Raw genomic sequence first — 23,292 nt, forward strand, 5'->3', positions numbered from 1 at the left:
CCAACGGAGGGTAATTCACTACAAAGCATCCTCAGTTGCACAATAAGCATGAGTTTCTGTTTTAATCACACGTGCCTACGCAAGCCACCCCGAGAAATTACGCATCGAAAAACATGAACGGTTATTCGGAAGTGTGTTCCATGCAAATTAGGATAAGTTAAAAGCAGTTACATAGCCCCCATCACGCATTCCATACAAGGGAGATAGTATAAAGAACAAGACAAACGATACATACGTAAACGAGACGATTTTACATGTTCATCTCGTGTCATCTTTAACAAATTATGAGACGAGATTTTGCTTGCTTCAACTTCACACTATAGAGTATAGACGACAGACTAATTAATTCTACTGGAAGTTCTAAAATGGGTTTTACGAGCCCGGAAGAAAGAAAAAAGAAACTAGGTTTAGTAGCTCTCACAGAGTCGGTTGATGAGAAAAAATATCTCCCGATTCGTCTACGTCATCCTCTTCTCGTGTCTCTGTTTTGGTGCTCTGCTCCAAATACTCCACTTCGATGGTTTCTTTAAGGATGAAAAGTCTCTGTATGACAACGGGTTGACTCAATTTCCTGGCTTCCCTAATTTCGCTCTCTTCTTTACTCAGATTATACGCGTCGAGCATTATCTTGATCCACTTGTGCAGCTCCTTCGGTGTTCTGCCACGTCAGATGGATAGAAATTGATCCTCGATATAAATTCACAAGCATTGAACAATTTGTAATAAAGAAATAAATTAAATTATTATTACGTGTATATAGCATTTGATTCTTTGACATTATTAGGATTGTCGCCTGGGCAGAATGCAGTGGCTAATGCTGAAAATCGTTCTTCCGGGTCCGTTATGTTCAGCAAATATTTGAGCAGTTTGATTTCTTTCGGTGCGATACTTCTCAAACTACTTTGAGTTGCCTTGTATAAACGGTACATTATATCTTTCACCTGCAAAACAAACTTGGCTTGCTTTTTAATGGTTTGAAAAATATCAACCAAATTCTCGAGCAAATGGGAAAGTCGTACAACACAATAACGCCTCGTTTGGTTGGAGAGATTAACCATGATTAATCAAATAATTGGACTTTGTTTAATGTTTGGTAAACCCAATAGTTTTCCGGATTGACTCGGAAACATTATTTTATCATGATCTAACTTAGAAAGATTATTTATTGGACCTTCCAATAGTCGAATAATACAATTGGGTTTTCAACTTTTCATTAGATTATTTAATTTTATCTTGGATAATCTTATGATAGCAACCAAACGACGCCTAAGTCATTTTGCAGGTTTTTAAACATAACACATATTCTCTTTTGGTCACAAGATAAAATTAACCAAGACAAGATTATGCAATCTAATGAGAACCCAATTGTATAATAGCTCAATTCGATAATTGTGGGACGACCCAAAAAGTTGCTGCACCAACCAAACATCACATAAAACCTAATTATTTAATTAATCATGTCTTATCTTACCAACCAAACGAGGCCTTACTGTCATCTTCCATATTAACCGATAAGCTTTACCGATTGTGGAACATATGTTTCTAATTTTATTTTTTTCGGAGGAGAAAAAGAAATTGATACCTCGTTTTTAATGGTAGAAGAATCCTTTGCAGAAGCCCAAGCACCGTTTATCAACAGAATCAAAGAAGAATCGAGCTCCTTTGACTTGGCTAGGCTTTTAATCTTATCACACGCAGCATCTACTGAAGGAGAATTCAAGATTTCGTCAAACTTCTCCTGGGCAGTGTCTAAAGTATCCACAATATCCAAAGTGTTGTCGAAAGCACTGACTGCAGATAAGCATCTGGCTCCCAGACGAGCAAGCCCTGCCCGATGAAACGAACACAAGTTTATCTCTTATTTTTGCATGGAATTCTTTTATTCAAGTTTCACCGTATTGTAACTCCACAAATTATTGAAATATGCATTGAATCTGTTAGTTGGGTAAGATTTGATACATTGAAAGAAACGTTACCATCTCGATCTTCCAAACTGTCGTAGGTTTCGGAGAGCAAAGTGAGGTGGCGAAAGAAGTCCCCTGTGAAATCCCTTCGTCTCTTTGCCACAATAGCGTTTATATCCATCGGACTATCCTGTATCTCTTTGAAAAGTTCGCCATGCTTCGTCATTTCTTCGTCAATCTGCAATGATCAAAATATCCCTATGATAAATAAAACTCTTTTTTATTTAAAAAATTCATACAAATTCAGTACGAAGAAAAAAAGAAATATTCGTATTGAAACACAAATTAGTCGAATTAATTAAAACATACAAAATACCTTTCTGACTTTTCTGGACAAGTCGAGCAATTTTTGCTTCATCTGGGGATCGGTTTCGGAATCGGCGAGAATTTTACAACGGTGGTAGAATCTGTCGCGATACTTGCCCCAATCATCTCTGAAAATCAAGTACCGTTTCCAATCTCTAGACTTGGGCTTCTCGTTCATGAAAAAATCGATCATCTTATCGCAGAATTTGGTTATCGTGTACCCATCCGCAATCTCAACTTCAACCTCCGATTGTGGCGGAGCAGCAGCGCTACTACTAGCCAAAACCCCTGATTCGAGACACCAAACACCAATAAAATTGGGGGAAAAAAAAAATTAAAACAGCTTAAACAATAAAAGGATGAGCGGGTAAGAAACAACAATGGCGGAATTCGGAATCAGTACTACTCACCCATGGGTCTTCTCGATTTTGCGGCGGCGGCGGCGCGGAAATTGGGAGGGAAAGGGAAAAAGGCGGGTGATTTAGAAGAATCGAGAAGGATTGATTCTGTGGTGCAGAAGGAGAAGAGTGTGGAGCTGAGGACTGATGAGATTTTAGAAGCCATGGTTATTATTCCTCTTTCCTTCACTTCTGTTGCAGAAACGATACGTTGGATAATGATATTTTCGACACTTAAACGGTGTCGTTTCGAAAGTATACGGCGTCGTATCATTGACTCCTTTAAACCCCTTTTAAACCCCTTCGGACCGGAGTTGGGAGTTCCCCAGAAACGACGCCGTGCGAGGCAAATATTTCATGGGTAAATTACATCCAACCCCCTGATGTATGGTTAAATTATGAAAAAACCATTCATGTTTGGGTAATTACGACCACCCCTCAACTATAAATCTTCTTACACGTCCACCCCTGCGGTGTCGAATTTAGTTGAATCTTCTAGATTATGTGGAATATTTCTCAATGTTGTACTCATTTTATCGCATTCGAGCTCCACATTTGAAACAAAATGATCATAAGTTGTGTTTTTTGCGTTGTATGTATCAGATTGTGGTGCGTCAGAAACTGTATTTTTTTGCACAAAACGAATACAATCTAGAGAACATTCATGAAATTTAGATGATTATGTTGAATTTGACACCATAAGGGTGGACGCGTAAGAAAATTCATAGTCGAGGGATAATTATAATTATCCAAACATGATGAATTTCTACGTAATTTGATCATCCTCAAGAGTTTGTAATTTTCCCAATATTTCATATATAAAAAGCATAGAATTTTATTTTATATTATTTTTTTTTCCTGCAATATATATGCTCAATTTGTCTGAATTAAAAAAAATGGTTTGCAATTAGTCAAGTAGAACATAAATTCTTTCATAAACTCAAATTAAATCGAGTCACCAATTACCTCGTTTGGAGGTTTACGAGTGGGTCGATTCATAATCGAAATTTGTGGCCCTAACGTGCATTAAATGCACTATAAAATTGAACTATGTATTTTTTCTATCATCAATTGGTTTTAGAACAACCGAGAATGCCCGAATCTCTACATATTTGAACTTTCACTCTTTTATGACATCATTTTAGATCATTCTCCCCATTCTTTGTCAAATCCGAATCGTCAAATCGAAATGCAACCTTAACGAATAACGGTTGAATTTATTTTCAAGTATTTTTTCCTCCTTATTAGAATTTAAATAGAAAGATGACATAAACAACATAATTTTTGTGATGTCTGGCTGTCGATAAATCAGGAAGAATTGATCCGCTGCAGTGTAGGTTGTCGGAATTCGATTCTTCTTGTCAAGTTAGCAATGTTGCTGAGTTCAAGTCAAATAATATATTTGTATTAGTATATGAATCTTGACTTTAAACATGTTTCCCATATACCAATCGTTTCGACGTGAGTTTTCGTTTATTTTAAAATTTAGCAAAAAAACTAAACATTGCCAAATGTCTCCGGTTGAACATTATTGCACTTAAATTCTTCTTCTGGCCGATATCTTATTATATTTTCCAAAGAAAAAAAAAACCCGAAGTCAAAATGTACCTTGTTTTAAGAATAATCGGTCAGGGTATATATGTTCATATACACAGCCCGAATTATATTATTAAAAGATGCCAGTGATATTTCATTTTGTGTTGCGTTAAAATTACTAAATATAACTCGGCTTAGCAATTCGAAACTAATGATAGAGAAAGTATAGAGTGACGTATTTGTCCTCAAACACGATTGATTGCAAATCATGCTCGACAAGCGATTATTTAAATGCTAATCCCGTTTCGTGGATGTAGCTCCGGAGGTAATGGACAAAGGCTAGGACGGAATTCAGACAAAGATAGAAAAACTAGTCGATTATATAAGTAAATGGTTGCTCCGCCCCATTATTTTATTTTATTTCATATAAAATTTGAATAATACTAATAAAAAAGTATCAAGTACACAAAAACAAACAAGATGATATTAATCATAGGGAGTTGGTTGGAACCTTGGTGATTAGATTAATAATCTTTTGTGATTAGAAAATTGTTTATCACTAACCTCATTTCAATGTTTCAGTAGTACCAACCTCTAAAAGTCAAACCGGGAATCGTATCGGAGTTTTCTACGAGTTTGCGTTTTCATTTTGATGCCGTTTTGTCTCCTTAAGGAATATTTCAATTCTCCCGAAGAAACTCGAAAAAAAAAAATCTGAATTCTCGGGAGAAATCATGTTTTTTTCTTGATTTTTCGTTTATGATCGTCGAGAAAACGGGATATGGGGCGATTTTCTGCGATGATTATAGGATGATGGAAGGGTTGGATAGTGTAATAAGAAGGCTGATCACCTGTTGCATTATTTTCATATGTTTTTACATTCAATCCAATTTTGCACAACAAGGTATGTGTTTTTTTTTTTTTTTTTTTTTTTTTTACTTTAATTGTCTCAAAACCAAATAATAAATATTAAATAGAGAAAATTTAGAAAGAAAAAAATGACATTTAAATAATTTTAGCAATTATTTCAGAGATTTGTTAAAATACATATAATTGCAAATGAAGCTTAACTTTTTTTTTTTTTGGTGGCATGATTTTTGCAGCTGGATTTATCAGCATACAGTGCTGCGCCGATGCTACGTCAACCGACACGAATACCACGATCACTTACGTATCGGACGAAACGTGGTACCCCGATAAACGAACGTGCCAGGACACGATCTGGACAGGAAGTAAGAATCAAGAAACCAGCGAGGCGAGATTCTTTAACTCGCAGTACGACAAAAGCAAATGGTGTTACGATTTGCCGACAAATAGCGGTGGGGTCTACCTAATCCGAGGAATATTCCCGCTCAGCAATCTGCAGGCGTCGCCCCCCGATAACTTTTTCAATGTTTCGATTGGTGCGACGGAGATAGAGAGAGTTAGTTTCGTGAGTAAATCGAATGTCGAGGGAGTATTCCGAGCTACTAATAACTACACTAATTTCTGCTTAGTGAAAGGCAAAGGGGAAGCGTACCTTTCGAAGCTCGAGTTACGACCTTTGCATCCCGATTACCTCACGACGTATCCTTCGAGCGTGCTCAAACTCGTTGATCGGGTCGATGCAGGAAACAAAGCAGCTGAAATCAGGTATATTTTTCTTAACTAGAGGAAAAACCGCGCGTTTATCCATGTAAAGACCGATCGAGATTCGAGCATAGGTTAATTTCACCGCATGCTTTTGATTCAGGTACCGTTCGGACCCGTACGATCGAATATGGAGACAAGATTCACATCCCGATTCAACAGCTAGTTACTTATCACTGCCCACAGCCGATAATATGGATTTCACCGACGCAAACAGCATACTGCCCCCTCTCCGAGTATTACAAACAGCTCTAACCCATCCCGAACAATTAGTTTTCAAGTACGAAAATCTCGATCCGGGAACGTACGATTACAGTCTCTACCTCCACTTTCTCGAGCTCGACGACTCCGTCTTTCGAGCTGGGCAGAGAGTGTTCGATGTGTACATCAATAACGAAAAACGACAAGAAGTCGATATATTGGCAAGCGGGAAAAACTACAGTACGGTTGTTTTGAACTTCGCCGCGAATGGAGTCCTTAATCTCACGTTGGTCAAGGCCTCGACTTCTCGGTTCGGACCAATCTGTAACGCTTACGAGATTTTTCAATCGTATCCAAGAAACGAAGAGACGGGTGTCGACGAAGGTAAATATAATTAAACACTTCGAATGCATAATCGTTTTGATGACTAAGCTTTTTCATCGTCTATCTTTTTTCAGTGAATACGATTACCAAAGTAAGATACGAGCTACTTACGCACAATCGAGATAACGAAATTTTGCGAACTTGGTCGGGAGATCCGTGCCTCCCTATTCAGTGGCACGGTTTATCGTGCGAGCCGAACGACGGTAGCTTTCGTGTTACTAAAATGTAAGCTGCTTCTCGTTTTTCGTTTACCTTCAATGCAATTACTACACCTGCAAAAAACGCTTTTTTCCGACGATTAATATTTATCACATGTACCGTGTCTTAGGGATTTATCCCTCAGCAGACTCGACGGACCACTCCCCCCAAGTATCACCGAGCTGATTTACCTTAAAGAATTGTACGACGACGACGCTCGATATTTTTAATTTCGTTGATTTTATGTGATTTGTCGTTGATGGTCAATGAATGGTCAATGCAGGAACTTGAGCAACAATAGGTTCACCGGCACGGTTCCTCGGTTTCCGGCCTCGTCGATTTTGACCTCACTGTAACGAACTCTATTTTGCATGCCGAAGTATTAGAAACCAGACATCTATTAACTTTTTTTTTTGACCGTTTTTTGTAGGGATGTGAGCCGTAACGATCTCACGGGAAACATTGCGTCGTCTGTTTCCGGAATGGCGTATTTGAAATCATTGTAAGTTAGTTAAACGTATACCACGTTTCGAGAATTTTTCAAATCGTAACTAATTCACCATCTTTTTTCCTTCTTCGTCTAGATACTTCGGTTGCAATCGCGACTTGGACAAAAAAAATCTTCCTTCTTCGAAGATGAACATCACTACAGAGTAAGACGTTTTACGCTTTCTATAACGAGTCCCGAAAAATATTCATGCGGCAACCAATTTTTTTTTCTGAGAGATTTTTGCGATGTATATTCAAATTCAGCGACGGGATATGCAATGATCGCGTGCCATCACATTCATCTCGAAAGATAGTCGTAGGCATTGCTGTAGGCGGATCGCTGTTGGTTATAATCATCGTCGGCGCGTGTTCCGTCCGCATGTACGGAAACAAAACGGGGGATTCGCAAAAGTTCGATCTCAAAGGACACCCGATGTCAAAGAGTAAGATTTATTTCGACTCGTAACCGGAATTGAAACTAATATTCGGCTAACACGAATTTTTAAAATGCAGACGCGATATATTCAGTACCGAGCACCGAAATCGTCGCGGTGAAATCGATATCTATTCAGAGTTTCACACTGGAGTTCGTCGAAACTGCGACACAAAAGTACAAACTATTGATAGGGGAAGGTGGATTCGGACCCGTTTATCGTGGCACTTTACCCGACGGTGAAGAAGTCGCTGTGAAGGTCCGATCGGCCACCTCGACACAGGGAACTAAAGAATTCAACAATGAAGTAAGTCGCATTTATAGATAGCCGACGATTACATTTACATGCATACGTAAACGAGCCTGACGAGAGATTTTGTTGTTGTTGTAATGAATTCTACAGCTGAAATTCCTCTCGGCAATTCGACACGAGAACTTGGTCCCACTGATCGGCTATTGTTGCGAAAGCGACCAACAAATTCTCGTCTATCCTTTCATGTCGAATGGCTCTCTACAAGACCGCCTATACGGTAAAAAAAAAAAATCTCGGTTATATTTTCAATCTGGATACCGTTTACGAATTCCGCATTTATTTTCTTGATATTCGTCAAATAAACAGGAGCAGCAGCGAAGCGGAAGATTCTTGATTGGCCGACGAGACTTTCCATTGCTTTAGGCGCTGCGAGAGGCAAGTATATATATATATATATATATATATATATATATATATATATATATATATATATATATATATATATATATAAGGGAGCTCCGGAACTATTCGTATTTTTCAAACTAATTCGAATACTACTTATCTTGCGAAAGCTTTCAAACGACGACAGTAAATACAGCATTTCTACATATCCGACGATAATTAAGAACGTCTACCTTTTTTCCAGGTTTAACGTACCTCCACACCTTCTCGGAGCGATGCGTGATACACAGAGATGTGAAATCGAGTAATATTCTTCTCGATAATAGCATGTGTGCAAAGGTTGCCGACTTTGGATTCTCCAAATATGCACCTCAAGAAGGAGACAGCTGTACTAGCCTCGAAGTAAGGGGTACCGCTGGATATTTGGATCCCGAGTAAGTATGCTATATTAATCTCTCTCTCTCTCTCTCTCTCTCTCTCTCTCTCTCTCTCTCTCTCTCTCTCTCACTCAAATTACTGAATAAACTTGTCATTCAGGTATTACTCGACGCAGCATCTATCAGCAAAAAGTGATGTTTTCAGCTTTGGGGTCGTTTTACTGGAGATCGTAAGTGGTCGAGAACCTCTCAATGTACACAGGCCTCGAAACGAGTGGAGCTTGGTCGAATGGGTGAGTTTTTTATCTCCGAATATTCTATTCTTAAACATAACAGCAACTAAAACAATAAATTCAACTGTTTTTTTTTTTTTAATACAGGCAAAAATTCATATAAGGAACTCGAAAGTCGAAGAAATTGTGGACCCCACCATAAAGGGAGGGTACCATGCAGAAGCAATGTGGAGAGTGGTAGAGGTAGCTTTGGCATGTACCGAAACCTACTCGGCTTACCGTCCGTGCATGGCTAACATTGTTCGCGAGCTTGAGGATGCTTTCATCATCGAAAATAATGCTTCCGAGTATATGAAATCCATCGAGAGTTTCGGGGGCTCCAATCGCTACTCTGTAGAGAGGCCTATAGTTATACCACCAACTCCGATTCCGACGGAAATATCCTCTATTCTTCTGCAACCGCCTCCTCCGCAGCCAAGATAGTCATTAGAGGAATCAATCGTGCAATAGAAATCTGATCATGATTTTTTTTTTTCAGATAAACGAACTTTGTAGTTTTGGGTATAAATTATTAAGAGCACACTCGCCGATAAGTACACTATTTTGCAATTTCTAGTGTTGTGTAAATACTAAAACAGGTTGTCTCTACATTAGTCGGTTCCTCGTTGTTACTTAACCACTGATTCGTATGGAATTAGCACGACCCGGCGATCAAATTCTTGGCGTTAACTTCGAACTCTAATCCATGGGAACTTGTTACTCTAGGAAACAGTTACAAAGGTATCGACAAAGAAGCAAAATTCTCGGATGTTTATTTCACACACCATACAGAAAATGCAACATCAGCTAAAACAAGAACCGAACCGCGGAGAAGGTATCTTTCACTTAATTGAAAGGACTGCGTAATTTCGTAGACATTGCAAATTTCTAATATTTTAAATACTACAAGATTCTGCAATCTTCCGAAATTTAGTTGATGTACGTAAACAGATGGGTTCTGGCTGAAATTTCGAAGGACTTCGAAACATGAAAGATGAAAATCTACGTCTTATTTAACTTTTAACCTTAAGAAATAAACAAGGCTAAATGTGTTTGTTTCTTTAAGGCACTAAAAACGATAAAAGATTGGCCGATAAAACTCCTCATGCAACTTGCAATAAACCGTTGTGCCTTAGGAGCGCTTCAGGCGAGGGTTCACGCCCGCGGAATTCCACAAACACCTGAGAGAGCAACCACAATTAAAGATGATTATATTCAAGAATTTCGAGAAAATTAGATATGAGTAATTATCGTCACACTTCTAACCTCTAATGGAGCTTTTCCACCTCCGAGAGCAAGAACTGTTTCTCGGAATCTATGGCCTGTTTCCTTTACAGCCTGTTGCAATAAGTAGCAAATATACGAGGACTGGTTCAGTATATATACACAATCATAATACATGTATCTATACCACATGGAAATATTGAATACCTTGTCATCATTCAATCCGGCATCTTCAAATGCTGAAAACGCATCAGCCGACAAAACTTCAGCCCACTGTACGAAATATGAGCAATCAACATAATATTGTTAAAATTTAAGATTCTCTACTAAGGAAAGAATCTAAATATTTGTTTGTTTTATGGTTGTACCTGTAAACCTATAATTCGTATTTTGAGAGGAAAAACGCAAAAACTAGAGAGAAAAATAGATCACCTTGTAGCTGTAGTATCCAGCTGCATATCCACCAGCGAATATATGACTGAAACCGCAAAGGAACTTATCCTCTGCAAGTGGAGGAAGCACTTGTGTTTTCTCACTAACTCTTCTGTCAACATCAAAGATCGACTCTGGCCCACCAGGTACGTACTTTGAGTGCAACTGTAGATCGAGAGTGGCGAATCTAAGCTGCAGTGTGAAAGCTAGTCGTTTAGTACAAGTTCTCTCAAAGAGGCTATAGGATTTACTTAATGCAATAAATATGTTTACTGGAAATATAAGAAAGAGAAAACATCCATATCATTTTGGGCGATGAGGTATTCTGAAGAAAAAAAAATCGAGAAAAAAGCTTCCATATAGATAACGAACCTGTCGAAGACTTTGAGAACCAGCACGGAAGGTTCTAGCAGCAAGAAGCTTTTTGTATATGTCATCTGGAATACTTTCTCCGGTTTCATAATGCTTACCGATACTCATCAAGGTATCTCTGCCACAATAAATGACAACACAAAATGATTACTAAGCAAGAACAGTTAAATATCCAAGCCTAAATATCTAAAACTAAAATGCTAGTTTAGCTTTGTCGAATAAATGAAAATGGTAGAGAACTTCTGGAAGTAAATCATCTTAAACTGCAATAGGAATATAATGACAAGTTATTATATGTTGATTTTTCGCCTACACATTCTATAATCTCACCAAAATAAATTACAAACAAGTATGTTACATGTAATGTTTTGATCAAGAAGTAGTGAAGAATTTAACTTTCAGAATGGAATACCCTACGCTCTTTCTAAAAAGGAGCGGAAATAGATTTAGCACATAAGTAAAATTTCTTTGGTTTACTTCTTAAAAAGATTGGATATGGAATAGAGGTCAAATACCCTACCTGTGATAGCACCAATTTTCCATAAATTGAGAAGGTAATTCGACAGCATCCCACTCGATGTTCCTTATACCAGCAACCAAACCCTCGTCCTGCTTTGTTAGCATATGCTGAAGAGCATGACCAAATTCATGAAACACAGTCTCGACCTACAGGCACCATGACAATCCAACGTAGAAAAAAGAAATCAGTTAAATTCAATGGAAAATGAACTTTGAAGTCATACCAAACAGAAAGAAAAAATTAAATCCAGAAGACCCAATCATCCTGCGTAGTTTATTTAGAAGATAAATAAAACTATTCCATCTTAGTCATCTAGATGTTGGCTCTATAGTTATTTCATGTAAAAATCCTTCATTAATAACTGAAAATTTATATTTAGCATACATGAATAATACATAGCATCAGACTACTTTCTAGAATAAATTGGCAACTGGGAATCGTTTGAACTTTAATATGTAATGCTCAAATTGGTACAGCTACAGCTTGCACATCAACCTGGTCTGAAACCAGACCTAGTAATTAAAAACGATACTCTAGTTAATAGTAGCAAAAACATGTGCTAACCTCGCGAAATGTCATAAGGCTAGGCTTGTCACCTACAGGTGGCATTTGGTTGCACACCATGTGAGCAACAGGCAACCTAGGAGAGGAACCATCTTGTGACAATACACGGCTTCGACCAACTACTTCATCCATCCATGCTCCTCCTCGCTTTTCAGATGGACGAGAATATGGATCAAAATAAAAGTACGCGATTGGGCTACCTGACGAACCATTGACGCGGTAAAACTTAACATCACTCATCCAAACCTAAAGAATAAAAATAGTATGTTAGTGATAACCATGCATCATAGAATATATGAAATCTGGCCCCCGAACAGAAGAAAACATTCAGATGGAAGGAGTGTCTTACTGGAGCTAAACCATCGGCTGGTTCAACACTGATCCCGAACAACTTATGTGCAAGACTGAAAAGACCATCCATAACTTTAGGGAACGAAAAGTATGGTCTCAATTCCTCCTGTTGGATTTAGAGAAAGGCAACAAACTTATTGAATACTCATTCAATAAAAGCAAAACATTGCGCAACCAAATGAAGAAGAAGAAAAGAATGCCACAGAAACATTCTTTAGCAATTAATACATTTGAAAAAACTAATAATTTCAAAAAAATTAATGGCAGGAATTGAGAAAGCTCCACCTCATTTAAGTCGTACTTCGATTCACGGAGCCTCTCACTCCAGAAGCTAGTGTCCCAATGATTTAGGTTATCGGCTTCTGGAGCACCTTGACTCTTTGCAAACACTTTGAGGTCCTCCATATCTGCGAGATTCAAATAAAGACAAGCACACCATGATCTTCCAACCCAAGTTGTATATCTTCATAAAAAATAAATTAAAGAGATGAAATTAATAGAGATAGTGCTACTTGATTCAATTTGGTAAGGATGAATGCCTTTGTCTTGGTTAACAATTATCCAGGATAAATTTAACATTTTTTTGTTCCAACTATTTGCCATATAGATTGTCTCAAAACAATATCATCCTATTCTAAGTAGAAGAAACGAAGAGGATTCATCCGTAACTTCCCCCAATCACAGAACAAAGGTAATGAAGCAGCTGATACGAAGGTTGTGCAATTGGATAATGTGTACAAAGGGGTGAAAGTCGGATGGATCAGATCAGAATTAACCTTTTCCGAAAATTTCCAAAAAAAATCGGAAGTACAAAATCAATTTCAATACCAATTCCAAAATTTTCGGGATCTAAAAATTCATTCCAATTCCAAAAGGCCCGGAAATTTCGGGATTTCGGAAATTTTTCGGAAATCACATAAGTTATAAAATTTCAAATCTTAGTGGAAATTTTCTAAGAATTTCATAATTTCCAAAAATAAGAATATTCACGTCAATAACTACTAAATTTCAGTTAAAAAAAAATTAAATAAATAAACCACATCAAATATTCAATAAAATTTCTAGCAACAATTAGATATGTCAAAATTCTAAAACAAAACTCAAATCAAACGTAAAAGAAACTAGGGTTTTACGTAAAAGAAAGTAAGGTTTTTTTAGGTGACATTTAGCATAAGAAAGTCTTCGAAATGCCCATAAAATATGAAGACAATTTAATCCTTAGTTTATTTTGAATTATGTAAAATAAGTATTATATAATATATATTATTTATCGGAAAAAAAAATCGGAATTTTTTGGAATTAATTCGGAAATTAAATTGGATCGGAAATCGGAAATTCCAATTCTTTTTATATAATTCCAATTCCAATCCAAAAAAATCTGAAAACTTCGGAAACCAGAATTTCGGAAATCGGAATGAAAAAAGTTGTTCCAAAATCGGAACTTTTCAAATCGGAATCGGCGAAAAATTGGAATTTCCTTTCAAACTTGCACCCCTATGTGTACACTTTAATAACTACATGAATGACTAAAATTTTAAAACATTGATCAGATACAAACTACAACACATGCCTATAATATCTATGAAATGGAATACAACTATACTTTGTCCTAAAATATGCAAAATAATTGGTTTTGGTATTGCGTTACCTTGAACTGCAGGATTCCACGATGCACTGCGAAGTTTTTCAAGGAGCTCTTCCGCCTTTTCAACAGTCGCCATCTTGGAGGCCATACTCACCTGATGATCGTCATCTTGTTAGGGCATGTCAAGAAAGATAAATTTGGACAACCTACAAGACATACCTCTGCATAGTTATTATATCCAAGAAGCTTAGCTTTTTCCAATCTAAGCTTCAAAATTTGGTCAATAATTGCTGTATTGTCGAGACTTTCACTAGAAGCACGGCTTATATAGGCACGATAGACTTCCTCACGTAAAGTTCTATTTTTTGCATGCTGCACTACGGCCATGAAACTTGGGGCGTCCAGTGTAATCATCCAAGGTCCACTCTCTGCTGTAGCATTTTCATGTCCCTGTTATTCAAGGCAGAAATGTAAATAATGGGTTCTAACTACCTATATTTCAGATTCGAAAAGACTAAGCTAAAAAACACGTATCAACGGAATGTACCTTAGATACAGCTGTTTGAGCAGCCAATCCGAGAGCCGAAGCAGGTAAACCTTCGATGTCTTTCTTATCTGTAATTAATTTTTCAAACTTCTTCGTTGAATCTAAAACATTCTCCCCAAACTTTTGAGATAGTTTTGCCAATTCCTGCACACAAATTTAAAATTTAAACGAACAACAATATTGTTCCTGCCTCGTTACAGAGAAAATGAATGGCATACATTATTAGTAGTTCAAATTTATTCCTAAATCTAAATTAGGTAAAAAAATACCTGTTCAATCTTATTGAACTCCTCCCTCTTTTCATCATCAAGAGCAACACCATTCAAAACAGCCTCCTTTATTTGCGCTGCAAAAGTTGGTCAGTGAGAAAAGCCATTAAATTAAATATCCAAAAGCAATACAAAACCTCCGAGATTAATAAAGAATCAACAGAGCATAATGCCATAGTACATGTCCACTCGAAGCTCATGCAGATTGAAACAACTCCATTGGACCATGGAAATACATCAATTATATAAGAGACAGGTATCAATTAGTACCTTCAACTATCCGTTTACGTGCACCCGTCAGTGCCTCCCAATCAGAAGATTCTCTAATAGCTTTGAACGCATTATAAATTGGTTTGCTCTGACCTAATTTAAGCTCAAATGCCACTTTTTCCGGCTACACGACCAAAACAATTTACAAAATTAAATTAAAAAAAAAAACGCAGAAAACACTAACCAATACATACCATTAGAACACAATAAATTGATAAAAACACGAAAGCAACGATGTACCTGGACTTCTTCGATGGCGGAACGAAGGTCGGCGTTATCTTTGACGGCCTTGAGATGCGAAACGGCACCCCACACAACAGCGAGCCTATCGACTATCCTCTCCAGCGGCTCCACCAGCTTCGGCCACGTCGGCTCAACCGTCCTCTCCAGTTCCTCCAGATCACATTCCTACAAAATTCATCCAATCCGAATTGAAAACTAAACCCCCGAAAAATAAACAGAACCAGTAACGCACACAAATACAAAAACAATTCCATCAATACATACCAATTGCTTGAGCAAGGCACGGATGCCGGGGCGTACGTGGCTGGCCTCGATCGAATCGAACGGCGGGAAGTAGAATTCCTTCAGGAGGGGATTGCTTCCGGTGTCGGCCATCTCAGCGACCGTCGATGAAGCCGAAATGCAGAAGGATCGGACGGATGGGGTCGTCGGCCTGCGCGATGGTTTAGGTCCGATTGTATGGGGAAGAAGAGTGTTGCGGCGGTGGTGATTGTGAGAGCGAGCGCGAGTGTGGAGGAGGCAGAGGGAGAAGGAGGAAGACCAGAGGGGACAAGGTCGGGATTTGAGAGAATGGTAGGGGTAAGATTGGAAATTGGGTTTGAAGAGGTAGGGTTTAATGAGGCAAACGGGTTGCAATTGGATAGAACGAGAGAGAGAGAAGGTAGCCATGAGTAGTAGTAGTATTAGAAGAAAATGGCCGGTAAGAGAGAAGCTTGGAATTCGGATCCATGGTTGTGGGTAATGATATACGGGTCGGATCCACCATCCGGATCTCATATTTTGAGGAGATAATTTTCTTGCGGATGAAATACAACTGTTTGGCTGATTGGCTCTAAATCAAAAACTAATCAAATATGAATTTATTCGATTTGACCAAGAGAAGTAGATTATTAGTCAAAGTTCAATTAAAGACATTTTCTATATTTTAATATTTTCAACTTTTGAAATAAATTCAATGTTTAAATACTTGGAAGGTCAATGTTTTATCCATGGTTAGTATATAGTTTAATTCGAGATAAGCCGAGGCCGATTCTTGTTTGTTTAAACCACACTATGTTAACCACTTGTAACAAGCTCCATTTAACGATTGGCTGTTGGCAAGCAGATTCGAATGTGGATCAATTGACACAGGCTCGCGCAGGGGTCGAAATCAGAAAATTTGATTGGGGGGCCAGGTTTTTATCAAAAATCTAACGGAGGGAGATTATATTTCCCCGAATTATTTTTTGAGTAATTCATAAAAAAAAAAAGTAAACATAAGCAATATTTTATATATTTTATGTAAAATGGTATGATTTTAATAATAATATAAAAAAGTATATAAATTTACTTAAAAAAAAATTCTGAATGGTCAAAACTCATATTTACAAAAGATTGGGGGCAAAACCTATATTTTAAAAATATTACTCAAAATTACTAAAAAAAAGTTTTTTTTTTTAATCTTGGGGGGTCCACAGCCCCCGGTACCTCGTATGTTCCGCTAATGGGCTCATGTGCTCCAACCGATAGGCCATCCCTCGCGGGACAAAAAAGCAGTGGAACTGTGGTGAGTAACAAAATCTTAAATATCATACTCAAACAATTATCATAGTATTCCGAGTACTAAATGCAGAAAATAAGAAGTAACCACAGCCATCAGCCAATTACAACAAGCAGAGAAGCAAAGTGTAGCTGTAAAATGTAAATATTCCACAGTTTATTTATTCCAAATCTGTTTGTTAATGTACATAATAATAATAAATATAATACTGAGGGAGAAAATAGGAAACAAATTTTTGGATCTTGTTCATCACAATTTCCAAAATTTGAAATCACATCCTCAAATATGACAATATCTTTAGTTCATCATCCCCCAATTTCACCTCTCCAAATTCTTCATTTCAGCCCCTGTGTCATGCAAATTTAGAGGATAAGAATTTGGGATCTACCGTAAAATAAATTTTTATAATCACGAATTTGAAATCTTTTAAATTCAAGATTGTTTAATCCAAATGCAAAACGAAGCCTACCTGGATTTAGTTTTTGTACTTCATGGTTTCTTTCTCGAACCCGATTGTGGGGAACTGCTTAGCGTATTCCTCAACATCATGGCGAAGTTTCTCGATCTCGGATTGGAAAGAACTCGACTCCATTGTCGTCACAAAGTCCTTCAACTTTGTCCCTAAAAAAAAATCAAAAAAATCATTGCTTCCATCAAATTAACGAAACCATAAGTATACAAAAATATCAAGAATAGCCGATAAACTCCCTTTTTTCTTGCTTCACATTCGAAATGTGTATATATACATATATTTTATATATGCGCTTGTATATGTATATATGTATATATATATATATATATATATATATATATATATATATATATATATATATATATATATATATATATATATATATATATATATATATATTATTTGGTGAGCTGGAGCTGAGATCGAGTAAGAACCTGAAGTTTTGGCCTTAATTTTCAAAGCAATGCTGACAGCAGCATCGAAGAAATCAGCAACTTTAGCGAAATCCTCCTCGACGAATCCTCTAGAAGTAAGAGCAGGGGTTCCTTACAGAAAAAAAACCGGGTACAAAAATGTCGGTAAAACAAATAATAATCGAAATTATATATATATTTATTTTTATAATTGAAAATTGAATAAGAGAGAGTAGCAGTTTTACCCATCCTGATTCCACCGGGAACCATGGCAGACACATCTCCAGGAACAGTGTTCTTGTTGGCTGCTATGTGGACAGCTTCCAGAACCTTCTCTACCCTCGAACCATCAATACCCTGCAAAATAAAATAAAAAAAAAATTAAAATGAAGAAACTATTTCGTCTTTTTACAAGAATATATATTTATTCGACAAAATATAGTTTACCTTGGTCTTCAAGTTGACAAGAACTAAGTGGTTATCGGTTCCGCCAGAAACAAGTTCATAGCCATGTTTGACTAGAGTCTGCAACAATAGAGAGTTCATTTTTTAGTATGTTATACTTAAAGGCATCATTAATCAAGATTCGGTTATATTGCTAAAAAACATTGAACATTAAAATAAAAAGAACACAAGTGTGAGAGAGCACAAAAATCGTGCGTATTTTTTAGTCGTACCTGAGCAAACTTTGAGCAGTTGCTCAGGACTTGCTCTTGGTATGCTTTGTATTCTGGAGTCGTTGCCTGCGTTAAGAGAACATGTGAGGGAACAAATTTTTATTGTTTCTCAAAACTATTTAAATAAATAAATAAAATAGAATCGAAGAAATGTAACTCTCTCTCTTTTAAATGTCAAACAGAGTTGGGATATTGCATTGCACGACGGACATGATATCTAAGGTGACAAACCTGTTTAAGTGCAACTGCCAAACCAGTAATGGTGTGATTGTGTGGGCCACCTTGAAGTCCGGGAAAGACAGCTTGGTTGATCTTGTCTTCGTAGTCGTACAACACCTTCGAGAAAAAATTGAGTTAAAAACCCATGTTAAAAAAATTATATGTATTTCAAAACTCGGAAAAAAAGAAAGAAAAAGAAAATGCATTACCTCTTTGCCTTGCTTGGTGATCTCTTTAACACCCTTTCTGAAAAAGATCATGGCACCGCGGGGTCCACGAAGTGACTTGTGGGTAGTTGTTGTCACGACATCCGCATATTCAAACGGCGAAGGAATAACTCCAGCTGCAACTAATCCACTAATGTGTGCCATATCTGCCAGCAAAATTGCTTTCTGCTTATCACAAACCTGTTCAAAGGAAAAAAAAAAAAAAAAAAAAAAAAAAAAAAAAAAAAAGAAAGAAAAATGTTGACCGTCATGCTTGTGTATTTATAATAATAATTAAAAAAAAAAACGTATCTCGCAAAAACTTACCTTTCTAATGCGAGCATAATCATAGAGACGTGCGTAAGCACTAGCACCAGCGACTATCAATTTTGGCCTGTAGAGTACAGCGCTCTTTTCAAGCTGCATAAATAAAACAATTTATTAGAGCTATTTATCTCCATAGCTGCGTAAAGGCTACGTATTTGACAAATACGGAACAAAATATATAAATCGTGATCGATAGTTGAAAACGAAGCTTACCTGATCATAATCGATGTATCCAGTGCTTTCATCCAATCTGTACGGCATAGTCTCGAAGAATATAGACACTGCAGATATCTTCTTTGTATCAGTCTGTACAAACAGAAGATGGAAGCGAAATAAAATTCACTTTCACAATTTAATAAGTGATCATTAAAAAAAAACGAGTAAAAAAATGAAACGGCACATTAACTAGAAAGTACCTGATAACCATGAGAGAGATGCCCTCCATGAGGAAGATCGAGTGCCATAATTCGCTCGTGTGGTTTCAGTAAAGCAGTGTAGACTTGAAAGTTTGACGGAGATCCCGATAGAGGCTGCACATTCACTGCATTACAGAATATAGTTCCGATAAGTTCGACTTGATTAGATAATTAAATTATCATATTTAAACTATTCCATTAGCGAATCACGTAAAAAGTTTACCTCCCCATTTAGCAGGGTCCAGCCTGAATGCTTCTAGAGCGCGCTTTTGGCAGAGTGTTTCGGCCATATCGATGTACCTTGAATTGGAGAACACTTGTTCAAAAGAAGAAATACTTATTTAAATACGGGAAAAAAAAACATGGAAGTTTTTATCTACTTACTCATTTCCTCCATAGTATCTTGCACCAGGATATCCTTCACTGTACTTGTTAGTCATGACCGAACCGACTGCTTGCATCACAGAGAGAGAAGTGAAATTCTCCGACGGGATTAGTTCAAGTCCCTACAAAATATGCAACATAGATTCCAAAACAATTAAGACCATGTCCAAGAATAAATTAAGATTTTTTTTTACTCACGAAAAACCAACCCCGTAATCTTGTTGAAGTACGCAGAATACAGGACAGAAGATAATTAATTACCTTCCACTGTCGAGCTTTTTCGAGCTCGATAATGTCGGCAATCTCAGGATCGACGACTTCCAGTGGAGCATTCAACTGCTTCGGCCACTGCAAATTTCACTCCAGACGATTAAACATAAAACATACATCAACCTAAAAAACTACTAAAAAATAAGAACAAATCTTTCACTGAGAGCACGCATCAAACAGTTGGTGGGCGTTACCGTGACTCCGTTCTTATCCTTCTCGTACACCGCTTCATTAGGCAAAGATGACTGCAAAACACAAAAACAAACGGCGCCGCCACAGATAAAATATCTCACTCTTTACCATAAACAAAAAGAATGAAGAACAACGTAAGCGTAGAAACAAAGAAGAAACAGACCATGTAGTATATAGAGCCACCGCGTTTGGCGGGTTTGTCGACGGAGGAGGAAAGCCTCCTGAAAGCCAAAGCCAACGCCATTCTTTTTTCTCTCTTCTTCTTCTTTTTTCTGTATTTCTCTCTATCTCTCTAAAATGTGCGCAGAGAAAAACATCCGCAGCAGAGACGAAGATATCTGGTTTTGAGTAATGGGTGGTTTTTTGGGGATGGGATGAGATTTTGAATGGTGGGAGAAATTCGGACAATATTTCTGGTTCTTGTTTGTCGCGGGCTACAGTGAAATGGTATACTACATTATCTATATTATTCATTTTTGGATCTGATTGAACATAACCAAATAAACCGTCGCAACTCGGAATAAATTACTCGAACCGGTTCAACTGTAAATATGGAGTAATTAATCATTTCACACACTACTAAAATATGGCCACGAGGCCCACGACCATTTAATTTGCATATTTTTGTCGACCCGAGTCCGAACCTTTCTTTTCTTATCTTGCAAATCTTATTTAAGCAAATATCAATCAAAGAGTAGATCAAGGATTTGATTTGATCTGATCACCCTTGAAACGAGGTCGAATTACGGAAAAATCTCCACGTATTCATAATTACCATAATACCCCTTGAAATGTGAATTGTAACGTTATCTTTATGATTTTATGGAATATTCATAATCAATTACCAATGTCACCCTAATGGGGGTAATTGCGATAATATTCTTTCAACTAATAATATTTTCATGAGGTGTAATTTTGACGAAATCTTTTTGATTCGTTGTATCTTCGTCGGTTATTTATTTTGTTCTTATAGGTTTCTTTATTAAACTCTTCTCAAACTAGTGGACTAATTATTTAAGAGGCGAATAATAACCGATTCTAATTTTGATCGAAACTAATTCTCAAAAATCAAAATTTAAAATTTTGAACTTTTGGAGCGGAATCAATGAAATCCGGTAATTATATTTTTTAATACACCTAAAATAAAAATAAAATATATAACAATAATGACAAATGTGTCTGTGTCAATTGACCCATGTTCGAATTCATTTGCCAAACGGTTGCTAAGTGGAGTTTATCACATATGGTTAGCATAGTGCGGTTCACGTCTCAAATATGATTTGTAAATTATTATACGAAAGTATAGCTTTATCCAGAACACGTATATATTTGTACGAGGATTCCTTTGTTACCAAAAAAAAAAATCTCTTTCATCTTTGATAGTTATTGCCACAAGGTTTTTCATATGTTCATGATAGATAAGATGGGTAAGGTGGGCTAAGTTGGTTGAGTAGGTAACTATTAATTAAAAATAATAAAAGGAAAAAACCTATTAGTGGGCTTAGGCCCATCTGCTCCAAATGTAAACCGTAATATAAATTATACATAATCATATAATTAATTAGATGCAATCATATTTTATAGACATATGGAATAAACACATAAGCTAGCACGATCACGAAAACGACAATACAAAAAAAGGGGGAAACGAACGCGCGGAGAAACGATATGTCCAGAAAACATGGATATAATAACTTGGGGAAATCGTGTAAACATTAAAAAGTATAGGGATATGTATAAAACAAATACTATATTAACATATAAAAAAAATATTTATATATAATTTTTATATATATATATTTAAAATAAATATTATTATCAATTATCAATCGGCAATTGATTATTATATCATGTAAATAATTAGGGAAGTAATAAAAATATTTTAAAAATTCGCTATTCAAACATGTTTCTCACTTTTCAGAAATTACAAAATAACTTAGAAGGTGTCTGACGGAAATCCGACACAAAACGTATCTGAAGACTGAAATGCATTAAAAATTAAAGTTTTCGTGCTACGCGGTGAATTCAAACCCAAAAAATGTTATCACGAATCTTGTTATACGCATGAGAAGTATATATACCAATAGTAGCACACTATTCGTTTTCCTTTTTATTTTTATTTTTTCCCCTCATTTGCGATTCCAAGTTATTTTGATCCACTTATTTCACTTTTAACACAATGTACAGTTTCCATGATTGCAAAAGACAAGATCGAAAAGATTCTTCAATAAATCAGAAAAAATAAATGAAAAATAAATAGAGTCCAGGCTGTCCTTCTATAAACATATTTAGATCGAAAATGTAATATAAATACTGTCATAATTAAAATATAAACAAATAATGTTGATTAACATATAAATGTTGCAATTTAGTTGGTAGTAGCTAACTATTTAGTAATTTAGTTAGTTAGCAAATCAATTGGCCCATGAATATATATCTAACCAATTAACAAATAACATAATGATTAAAAAAATAATAAAGATAAGATCCGTTTGGTTGGCTAATTTAAAAAGATAACGTAGATAACGTAGTGATGAAATCTGTTTTGGCCCACGAACATAATTTGATCCAGGACAACAATGAACCAAATGGACGACGATGATCTCGATTTTCAGTATTTTTAAAAGAATAAAAATAAAAATAAAAGTTGGTTGACCATGTTGGTCAACACGTACGAAAGAAACTAAAAATCGGGTTCCTTATTGAACAACACGAAAATAACATAATTCGTTAGAACTAATAGCTCAACGTCGTCTTCACCCCTTTCTGAAGCTAACAGTCTGTTAGAATTCTATCGGAATAACGTACCCAATGCATTATCTCGTTACAATTTCTAACAATGTTGTAGGGTGATTGTAATTACCGATACCACAGTTAAAATAATATTATTCGATAGATGAGTCTTTAGAATATACTATTTGGGCCCACATAATTGGGAAAAAAAAAGAAAAGTGAAG

At 36.5% G+C, this 23,292-nt stretch overlaps 4 protein-coding genes across 5 annotated transcripts; 1 reads left to right on the forward strand and 3 right to left on the reverse strand.

Moving 5' to 3' along the window:
- Positions 1-121: 121 nt before the first annotated feature.
- LOC105973882 (uncharacterized protein At4g37920) lies at positions 122-2,990 on the reverse strand. Its single transcript, XM_012998927.2, has 6 exons — positions 2,681-2,990; positions 2,281-2,558; positions 1,977-2,142; positions 1,583-1,827; positions 751-941; positions 122-658 (listed from the first exon to the last, which is right to left on the reverse strand). Exons 1-6 carry the CDS (start codon positions 2,940-2,942, stop codon positions 418-420), a joined length of 1,383 nt encoding a protein of 460 aa, XP_012854381.2. The 5' UTR covers positions 2,943-2,990; the 3' UTR covers positions 122-417.
- A 1,577-nt stretch (positions 2,991-4,567) lies between these two features.
- On the forward strand, positions 4,568-9,479 carry LOC105975043 (nodulation receptor kinase). Its single transcript, XM_088821678.1, has 15 exons — positions 4,568-5,108; positions 5,308-5,836; positions 5,937-6,418; positions 6,493-6,643; positions 6,747-6,818; positions 6,900-6,968; positions 7,047-7,118; positions 7,201-7,269; positions 7,370-7,548; positions 7,619-7,845; positions 7,942-8,068; positions 8,158-8,226; positions 8,438-8,627; positions 8,731-8,863; positions 8,951-9,479. Exons 1-15 carry the CDS (start codon positions 4,964-4,966, stop codon positions 9,284-9,286), a joined length of 2,850 nt encoding a protein of 949 aa, XP_088677804.1. The 5' UTR covers positions 4,568-4,963; the 3' UTR covers positions 9,287-9,479.
- A 185-nt stretch (positions 9,480-9,664) lies between these two features.
- LOC105973890 (putative cytosolic oligopeptidase A) lies at positions 9,665-15,991 on the reverse strand. The gene is made up of 16 exons (XM_012998934.2): positions 15,484-15,991; positions 15,217-15,384; positions 14,977-15,100; positions 14,707-14,783; positions 14,438-14,581; positions 14,110-14,340; positions 13,954-14,044; positions 12,591-12,712; positions 12,304-12,411; positions 11,955-12,200; positions 11,391-11,536; positions 10,871-10,988; positions 10,499-10,690; positions 10,274-10,339; positions 10,109-10,180; positions 9,665-10,023 (listed from the first exon to the last, which is right to left on the reverse strand). Exons 1-16 carry the CDS (start codon positions 15,886-15,888, stop codon positions 9,946-9,948), a joined length of 2,388 nt encoding a protein of 795 aa, XP_012854388.2. The 5' UTR covers positions 15,889-15,991; the 3' UTR covers positions 9,665-9,945.
- A 780-nt stretch (positions 15,992-16,771) lies between these two features.
- On the reverse strand, positions 16,772-20,807 carry LOC105973897 (serine hydroxymethyltransferase, mitochondrial). Of its 2 annotated transcripts, XM_012998941.2 has the most exons (16): positions 20,499-20,807; positions 20,338-20,388; positions 20,135-20,221; positions 19,874-19,995; positions 19,713-19,789; positions 19,490-19,614; positions 19,287-19,379; positions 19,074-19,166; positions 18,750-18,947; positions 18,553-18,657; positions 18,322-18,387; positions 18,092-18,169; positions 17,890-18,001; positions 17,666-17,776; positions 17,229-17,380; positions 16,772-17,106 (listed from the first exon to the last, which is right to left on the reverse strand). In XM_012998941.2, the coding sequence occupies exons 1-15, from the start codon at positions 20,577-20,579 to the stop codon at positions 17,235-17,237; spliced, it is 1,545 nt and encodes a 514-aa protein (XP_012854395.2). In that variant the 5' UTR covers positions 20,580-20,807; the 3' UTR covers positions 16,772-17,106; positions 17,229-17,234. The 2 variants fall into 2 exon arrangements, with proteins under 2 accessions (XP_012854395.2, XP_088677805.1); XM_088821679.1 differs by lacking the exon at positions 16,772-17,106 and having other exon boundaries at positions 17,228-17,380; positions 20,499-20,766.
- Positions 20,808-23,292: the final 2,485 nt, after the last annotated feature.

Source organism: Erythranthe guttata, chromosome 8, assembly GCF_056151865.1.
Source record: "Erythranthe guttata isolate IM_541 chromosome 8, IM_541, whole genome shotgun sequence".
Classification (NCBI taxonomy): domain Eukaryota; kingdom Viridiplantae; phylum Streptophyta; class Magnoliopsida; order Lamiales; family Phrymaceae; genus Erythranthe; species Erythranthe guttata.

Bases quoted from the DNA above. Each gene is read 5' to 3' on its own strand.
- LOC105973882 (XM_012998927.2), bottom strand. From the start codon at position 2,942: ATGATACGACGCCGTATACTTTCGAAACGACACCGTTTAAGTGTCGAA. The intron at 2,143-2,280 runs GTATTTTGTATG...TGATCATTGCAG, and splicing joins TGTCCAGAAAAGTCAGAAAG to ATTGACGAAGAAATGACGAA. The intron at 1,828-1,976 runs GTAACGTTTCTT...TTCATCGGGCAG, and splicing joins CAGTTTGGAAGATCGAGATG to GGCTTGCTCGTCTGGGAGCC.
- LOC105975043 (XM_088821678.1), top strand. From the start codon at position 4,964: ATGATCGTCGAGAAAACGGGATATGGGGCGATTTTCTGCGATGATTAT. The intron at 6,644-6,746 runs GTAAGCTGCTTC...ACCGTGTCTTAG, and splicing joins AGCTTTCGTGTTACTAAAAT to GGATTTATCCCTCAGCAGAC. The intron at 8,864-8,950 runs GTGAGTTTTTTA...TTTTTAATACAG, and splicing joins AGTGGAGCTTGGTCGAATGG to GCAAAAATTCATATAAGGAA.
- LOC105973890 (XM_012998934.2), bottom strand. From the start codon at position 15,888: ATGGCTACCTTCTCTCTCTCTCGTTCTATCCAATTGCAACCCGTTTGC. The intron at 15,385-15,483 runs GTATGTATTGAT...TGAATTTTGTAG, and splicing joins GTGCCTTGCTCAAGCAATTG to GAATGTGATCTGGAGGAACT. The intron at 10,024-10,108 runs GTTAGAAGTGTG...TTGCTCTCTCAG, and splicing joins GTGGAAAAGCTCCATTAGAG to GTGTTTGTGGAATTCCGCGG.
- LOC105973897 (XM_012998941.2), bottom strand. From the start codon at position 20,579: ATGGCGTTGGCTTTGGCTTTCAGGAGGCTTTCCTCCTCCGTCGACAAA. The intron at 18,948-19,073 runs GTAAGTTTTTGC...TCCTTTGAACAG, and splicing joins ATTATGCTCGCATTAGAAAG to GTTTGTGATAAGCAGAAAGC. The intron at 18,388-18,552 runs GTTTGTCACCTT...CTCTTAACGCAG, and splicing joins TGGCAGTTGCACTTAAACAG to GCAACGACTCCAGAATACAA.